The sequence below is a fragment of the Engraulis encrasicolus genome, chromosome 5, assembly GCF_034702125.1.
Source record: "Engraulis encrasicolus isolate BLACKSEA-1 chromosome 5, IST_EnEncr_1.0, whole genome shotgun sequence".
NCBI classification, from domain to species: Eukaryota; Metazoa; Chordata; class Actinopteri; order Clupeiformes; family Engraulidae; genus Engraulis; species Engraulis encrasicolus.
Genome location: NC_085861.1, coordinates 9,713,766 through 9,722,074, shown reverse-complemented (window position 1 = coordinate 9,722,074; position 8,309 = coordinate 9,713,766). Strand labels below are relative to the sequence as shown.

Here is an 8,309-nt window from a genome sequence, read left to right as displayed (position 1 = left end):
GTTCCCAAAAAGGGCTTAGGCTTTTTTCAGGCAATTTTGGCTGATGCCTTAGGCTTGAATTTTTTAAATTGATGCTCAATTGGTACCGAGGGGCCAAAAGTATGCCAGGAAATTACCTCCTTGACAATACACCAGCAGTCTTAACCATTGCGGTAACACTTTATAATAAGTACCCCTTTTTAGGCATTACTTAAGGGTTAGTTAAGCCTTATTTTACCATTAGTTAACCCTTAGTGAATCACGAGCTAATCATTATGTAAGCATTATTTCTCATTTCCTAACTATTATCTACTACCGTTAGTAAATGGTTAGTGTGTGCTAATATAACGGTTCGCTAAGCAAAGTTAAGCCTTAAATAAGCCTTATTTTAACAATAGTTAACCCTTAGTAAATAACGAGTTAGTCGTTATGTATGTGTTATTCCTCATTTCTTAACTATTATCTACTACCATTAGTAAATGGTTAGTGTGTGCTGATGTAACGGTTCGCTAAGCAAAGTTAAACCTTAGTTAAGCCTTATTTTTAACATTAATTAACCCTTAGTGAATCACGAGTAAGTCGTTATGTATGTGTTATTTCTCATTTCTTAACCATTAACTAATACCGTTAGTAAATGGTTAGTGTGTGCTGATGTAACTACTCGCTAAACAAAATTAAGCATTAGTTAACCCTTAGTGAATCACGAGTCAGTCATTATGTATTTCTGTGAAATTATTAAGTACTGTTAATTAATCATTCGTCTATGGTGATTTAACTTTCTGATAAGCATTAGTAAACCATCATTAAAATGTCTGATAACCCACCCTTATTTTTTTTTTAAAACATTATCTCTTTGTTGTCTCCTACCACCTAACCATTAACAAGTACTATTAGGCATGTATGGTAACGGTTTGTAAACTCTTGCTTTAGCATCAGTGAAGTCTTATTTAACCCTTTTGTAATGGTTAGTGTGTGATGACTGGTAGCATGGCAAACAGTAGGCCTAGGCCTAAGTTGAGGCTCATGTGACTGCCCCTCATGGATGTTTCTGAACATTAACAAATGACTTGTTAAGCATTGCTTATGCATTATCAAGGAATTACGAACCATTACTTAAGTATATCTGGGGAACTGATCTAAAGTGAAAACCTGTTATGGCTTTACAACACATTAACGAATGACTTGATAAGCATTGCTTATGCATTACCAAGAAGTTTCAACGCAATAATAACGCATATCTGGGGAACTTTTTAAGTGAAAACCTATCCATACTTTCCAAAACATTAACAAATAACTTGATAAGCATTGCTTGTGCACTATCAAGGATGTATAACCCCTTACTTAAGTATATCTGGGGAACTGATCTAAAGTGAAAACCTTTCCATGCTTTCCATAACGTTAACAAATGACTTGATAAGCATTGCTTATGCATTACCAAGAAGTCACAACTCATTACTAACGCATATCTGGGGAACTTTTTAAGTGAAAATCTCACCATGCTTTCCAAAACATTAACAAATGACTTGATAAGCACTGCTTATCAGGGCTTTGAACCGTTATTTTTTTCCAAACGTTCCGTTCCGAACAGAAACGGAATTATAAAGTTTCCGGTTCTGAGTTCCACCAATAAATTGACGTTCCCGAACCGGTTAGAACCAAAAAATATTGTTCCCGGAACGGTTAATTTCGTTCCTGTCAGCTGATTACTCCCCATAGGCCTAACTGACGTTAACCAAGAAAGACGGAAGTGCAAATGAGTCAGCCTACATTCAAAACTGTTTATTCAAGCGGATGAAAAGAATATCCTCCAGAATTTTGTCATTCAGGGACGACCTAAGCGGAGAAACAGAGAATAAACCTCAATGATGAAAATGTGCCCTCCACGCTGACTTGGGTCACGGGGAGCACTATGATGGACATTGTGAGTTTGTGCATATTTGAAGCGGCCATGGATGCCCAATAACGTCGAACATTGTCGGTGCGCTTTACACGCGCTTCCCTGCAATGTCTTAGAATAATGCAATGCAAACTCTGTCCTTTTGTATGACAGTGGTTTCTCTTAATTAAGATGTGGAGTGAAGACTTTGTAATCTACAACTCTCTCTCCATTCAGTCAGAGAATGTCTGATGTCACACAGGACGTGAACCTCAGCCGTCATGGTAACGTGCGCAGGAAAATAATGACTTTTTTGTTTTGTTTGAGGAACGGTATTAACCGGTATTAACCGGTTACCATTATTTTTAAATAAGTGTTCCCATTCCAGAACATAAAAAATAATAACGTTTCCGGTTTCGTTTCTGTTCCCTGTAAAATACAAAAAGTTCCTGGTTTTCGTTTTCGTTCCTTGAACCGGTTCGAAGCCCTGCTGCTTATGCATTATCAATGATTTATAACCAGTTACTTAAGTATATCTGAAGAACTTATCTAAAGTGAAAACCTGTTATGGCTTTACAACACATTAACGAATGACTTGATAAGCATTGCCAAGAAGTTTCAACGCATTACTAACGCATATCTGGGGAACTTTTAAAGTGAAAACATTTTCATGCTTTCCAAAACACTAACAAAGGACTTGGTAAGCATTGCTTATGCACTATCAAGGATTTATAACCCATCACTTAGGTATATCTGGGGAACTGTTCTAAAGTGAAAACCTTTCCATGCTTTCCGAAACGTTAACAAATGACTTGATAAGCATTGCGTAAGCATTATCAAGAAGTTTCAACGCATTAATAACTCATATCTGGGGAACTTTTTCTGTGAAAATCTTTCCATGCTTTCCAAAACATTAACAAATGACTTGATAAACGTTGCTTATGCATTATCAAGGAGTTACAACTCATTACTTAAGTATATCTGGGGAACTGATCTAAAGTGAAAACCTTTCCATGGTTTACAAAACGTTAACAAATGATTTGTTAGGCATTGCTAATGCATTAACAAGAAGTTACAACTCACTACTTGCGCATATCTGGGGAACTTTTAAATTGAAAACATTTCCATGCTTTCCAAAACGTTAACAAATGACTTGTTAAGCATTGCTTACGCATTATCAAGGAGTTACAACTCATTACTTAAGTATATCTGGGGAACTGATCTAAAGTGAAAACCTTTCCATGCTTTACAAAACGTTAACAAATGATTTGTTAGGCATTTCTTATGCATTATCAAGAAGTTACAACTCACTACTTGCGCATATCTGGGGAACTTTTGAAGTGAAAACCTTTCCATGCTTTCCAAAACGTTAACAAATGACTTGTTAAGCATTGCTTATGCATTATCAAGGAGTTACAACTCATTACTTAAGTATATCTGGGGAACTGATCTAAAGTGAAAACCTTTCCATGCTTTACAAAATGTTAACAAATGATTTGTTAGGCATTGCTTATACATTAACAAGAAGTTACAACTCACTACTTGCGCATATCTGGGGAACTTTTAAAGTGAAAACCTTTCCATGCTTTCCAAAACGTTAACAAATGACTTGTTAAGCATTGCTTATGCATTATCAAGGAGTTACAACTCATTACTTAAGTATATCTGGGGAACTGATCTAAAGTGAAAACCTTTCCATGTTTTACCAAACGTCAACCAATGATTTGTTAGGCATTGCTTATGCATTATCAAGGAGTTACAACTCACTACTTGCGCATATCTGGGGAACTTTTAAAGTGAAAACCTTTCCATGCTTTCCAAAACGTTAACAAATGACTTGATAAGCATTGCTTATGATGAAATAACACATACATAACGACTTACTCGTGATTCACTAAGGGTTAATTCATGTTAAAAATAAGGCTTAAATAAGGTTTAACTTTGCTTAGCGAACCGTTACATCAGCACACACTAACCATTTACTAATGGTAGTAGATAATAGTTAAGAACTGAGGAATAACACATACATAAGTGTTACCACCATTGCTGCTGTAGCCCATCTGCCTCAAGGTTCGCCCACAGAACTGCTGCTCAACAGACAGTTTCTCTTTTTCGGACTATTCTCTGTAAACCTGAGGGATGGTTTGTGCATGCATATCCCGGTCGATCAGCAGTATCAGAAATAGTCAGACCAGCCCCTCTGGCACCAACAACAACCATGCTATATTCAAAGTTGCTTAAATCTCTTTTCTTACCAACTCATATGCTTGGTTTGAACTACAGCAGATTGTCTTGACCATGCCTACATGCCCAAATGCATTGAGTTGCTGCCATGTGATTGAATGACTGAACATTTGCGTCGATGAGCAGTTGGACACGTTTACCTAATACAGTGGCCGGTGAGTGTACTTACACAACATACGTACTTGGACAACATACTTAGACAACATACTGCATACTTCGACATCATACTACATACCTAGACAACACACTACATACTTAGACAACATACTACATACCTAGACAGCAAACTACATACCTAGACAACATACTACATACCTAGACAGCAAACTACATACTTAGACAACATACTACATACCTAGACAGCAAACTACATACCTAGACAACATACTACATACCTAGACAGCAAACTACATACCTAGACAACATACTACATACCTAGACAGCAAACTACATACCTAGACAGCAAACTACATACCTAGACAGCAAACTACATACCTAGACAACATACTACATACCTAGACAGCAAACTACATACCTAGACAGCAAACTACATCCCTAGACAGCAAACTACATACCTAGACAACATACTACATACTTGGACAACATACTTAGACAGCAAACTACATACTTAGACAGCAAACTACATACCTAGACAGCAAACTACATACCTAGACAGCAAACTACATACCTAGACAGCAAACTACATACCTAGACAGCATACTACATACCTAGACAACATACTACATACCTAGACAACATACTACATACCTAGACAACAAACTACATAAAAGGGACACTGTGTGAGATTTTTAGTTGTTTATTTCCAGAATTCATGGAATTTTCATGAATACTTAACACCACCATCAAATTCTAAGTATTCATTATGACTGGAAAAATTGCACTTTTCATACATGAAAAGGGGGATCTTCTCCATGGTCCGCCATTTTGAATTTCCAAAAATAGCCATTTTTAGCTGCAAAAATTACTGTACTTGGACCATACTAGAACGTATTTGTTTATTACTTAGTAAACTTTCATGTAAATATCAAATTTGGCAATAGGCAGCCCAGTTTCAATGAGCAGCATAGTTGCAGTACCTTTTTTGACCATTTCCTGCACAGTGTCAGACAAGACAAGACACTATGAGTGTCTACATACTTAGTGTTTCTACGATGGGCAGCTTCTTGACGATGGCTCTCTTCTTGACCATCCGCATCACGCCCAGGGCCAGAGTCACCGTCACCACGATGGGCAAACCCTCAGGGATGGCAGCCACCGCCAGGCTGGAGAGAGAGAGAGAGAGAGAGAGAGCGCGCAAGAGAGAGAACGCGAGAGAAAGAACGCGAGAGAGAACGAGCGAGCGAGCGAAAGCAAGACAGAGAGAGAGAGGGAGGGAGAGAGAGAGAGAGAGAGAGAGAGAGAGAGAGAGAGAGAGAGAGAGAGAGAGAGAGAGAGAGAGAGAGAGAGAGAGAGAGAGAGAGAGAGAGAGAGAGAGATGGAGAGGCAGAAAAAAAGAGAGATATATAGAGCATATAGAGAGATAAGCGTGTCATCTGAGATGTCCATAAGAGCATTAAGTAACCACACCCAGAGAGTGCCCACAGCTCCTGACGACCACAGAGGGAAAGATGATCTGATGCTACTGAGTACAGTAGCAGCAGGCACTTGGCACACTAAGTGGCACAACAACAAACAGGAGATGTGACATTGAGAAGCAAAAGATGGGCAACCATAGCTCAATGGTTAGAGCATTGGTCTTTAGACCAGAGGATTACAGGTTCAAATCCCACCCTTACCAGCACCTTCATCCAAGGCTGAAATGCCCTTGAGCAAGGCACCTAAACCCACATTGCTCCAGCGCCTGCAACCAATACCCTGTACCCCAAATAACTGTAAGTCGCTTTGGATTAAAAAAAAAAAAAAAAAGCGTTAGCTAAGTGTAATGTAACATTGAGAAGCCAAAGACATACAGATGGATGGCGAGCCCTATGTATCCGGATTAGCGGAAGACTACTGATAAACGCCTCAAATAAATAAACGCACACCGTTAACCCCATAGAGAACATCAAATAAAACACGACACTGAGCACACAGTCACATGGCCTTTCACACACAAATTTACTGTATACACACATTATATGCACACATATGTACATACAGATTTATATACAGATATTTATAACCCATGACAAATAGTGCCATGGAGCATTAACTGTGCACGTGTTTGTGTGTGAGAGAAAAATCTGTGTCTGTGTGTGTCTGTGTGTGTCTGTGTGTGTCTGTGTGTGTCTGTGTGTGTCTGTGTGTCTGTGTGTGTGTGTCTGTGTGTGTGTGTCTGTGTGTGTCTGTGCTTATGTTCTTAGGATAGCGGCACACAGACTAACTGACTTGATGTATGAGTCACTCCTCATGCTTGGCCATCCAAGACCATTATTGCTCTCATAGCCTGAGGAAGATAAGGCAAGAGGATTGCAACTTTAAAACAAGTACCAATATAAAAATACACCCGGTACATAGTTTTGGAGCCTGTGCCAACAGTGTGCTTATCTCTCTCTCTCCCATCATGTCCTGCTTCATGCTTACCTGACATCGATGGTGTGTACCACCTCATTATAGTTTCTTTTTCCCAGATGAGAGATAGTGATGTCAAATTGTTGGATAAACCTCATAAAGATTGAAATGAAGTGTGGGTTTTTGTTGTTGTTGTAGTGTGCAGACCATTCGTTTTCCTTCCTGTTTTCATGCTTACCTGACGCCGATGGTGAACATGTCCATGATGTGTTTCCCCTGCAGCCAGCCCACCAACATGATGACTCCTGCAGACAGACAGACAGACAGACAGACAGACAGACAGACAGACAGACAGACAGACAGACAGACAGACAGACACACACACACACACACACAAATGTGCACACACACACACACACACACACAAATGTGCACACACACACACACACACACAAATGTGCACACACACACACACACACACACACACACACACACACACACACACAAATGTGCACACACACACACACACACACACACACACACACACACACACACACACACACACACACACACACACACACACACACACACACACACACACACACACACACACACACACACAAATGTGCAGACACACACACACACACAAATGTGCAGACACACACACACACACACACAAATGTGCAGACAGACAGACAGACAGACAGACAGACACACACAGGATCATTAGCAATAGCAGGAGCGGTGTAGAGAAACTGTCACAGCCATGACTAAAAATATGGGCAGCACAGTGCAGACACAGACCCAGACACAGTATCGTGACGCATGAGTGGAATAGCTAACACTAATGAAGTTCATGCACAATACATAGATTTGCAGCAATCGGATTCATAACAGTGCAGAGTGGTTCTCTTGTCGAGGAAAGAGACAAAAAACAAATGAAATTTGAACAAAATTTGACTCTGTAGGTTGTGTTTTAAAATGGTAACATTCTGCACTACTGTGCTCAGAAAGAAAAGGCAGATTGAATACAACAAAATGTCATCAACATCTGGCAATATTCCAGGACGATGCTGACTCTTGTTTTGTACATGTGGGTGCCTGTGCTAATGTACTTAAAACATAAAAAATACCCTACTTGGGATCTGCACATGTCGTTTTGTATATTTCCTGTGCACTTTTTATCTACTAGTTATTGACTATGATTATGTCCTCGATTGTAAGTCGCTTCGGTTAAAAAGTGTCTTTAAATCAGAGGGTTGCAGGTTCAAATCCCACCCTATATCACTCCATGGCTTAAGTGCCCTTGAGCAAGGCACCAAACCCCACAGGGACTGTAACCAATACCTGGTGGATAACTAAGTCGCTTTGGATAAAAAGCGTCAGCTAAGTGTAAAGTAATGTAAAGTACATGTGGGTGAGGGCTGACCTATGATGCCGAAGGAGTAGAGGGAGAGCTGCTTCCCCAGCAGGTCCATGCTCTTCTGCAGAGGGGTCTTAGGGGCCTGGGGGGGTGAGGAGAGAGCAGAGAGGAAAATGAAGAGGTGAGGCATTAGAAATCAACCGTAAAGACTTCTGAATGTCAATTCATAGCTCTGCTCAGTTGTAATGAAGGCTGAATAGACATTTATTTCCATCATTAGCTAATTTGGCTAGTAGATGCTAAGTGGCACAAGCCAAACATCACTCACTATCAGTC

At 39.8% G+C, this 8,309-nt stretch overlaps 1 protein-coding gene across 2 annotated transcripts in view; it reads right to left on the bottom strand.

The window, feature by feature from the left end:
• atp2c1 (ATPase secretory pathway Ca2+ transporting 1) overlaps window positions 1-8,309 on the bottom strand; it is a 94,207-nt gene that overhangs the window by 35,985 nt on the left and 49,913 nt on the right. For both annotated transcript variants that reach the window (XM_063198638.1, XM_063198639.1), the window contains exons 10-12: window positions 8,040-8,115; window positions 6,849-6,915; window positions 5,258-5,382 (exon numbers count right to left, since the gene is read on the bottom strand). In XM_063198638.1, the coding sequence (XP_063054708.1) occupies window positions 5,258-5,382; window positions 6,849-6,915; window positions 8,040-8,115 (268 nt within the window). The remainder of the gene's footprint in view (window positions 1-5,257; window positions 5,383-6,848; window positions 6,916-8,039; window positions 8,116-8,309) is intronic.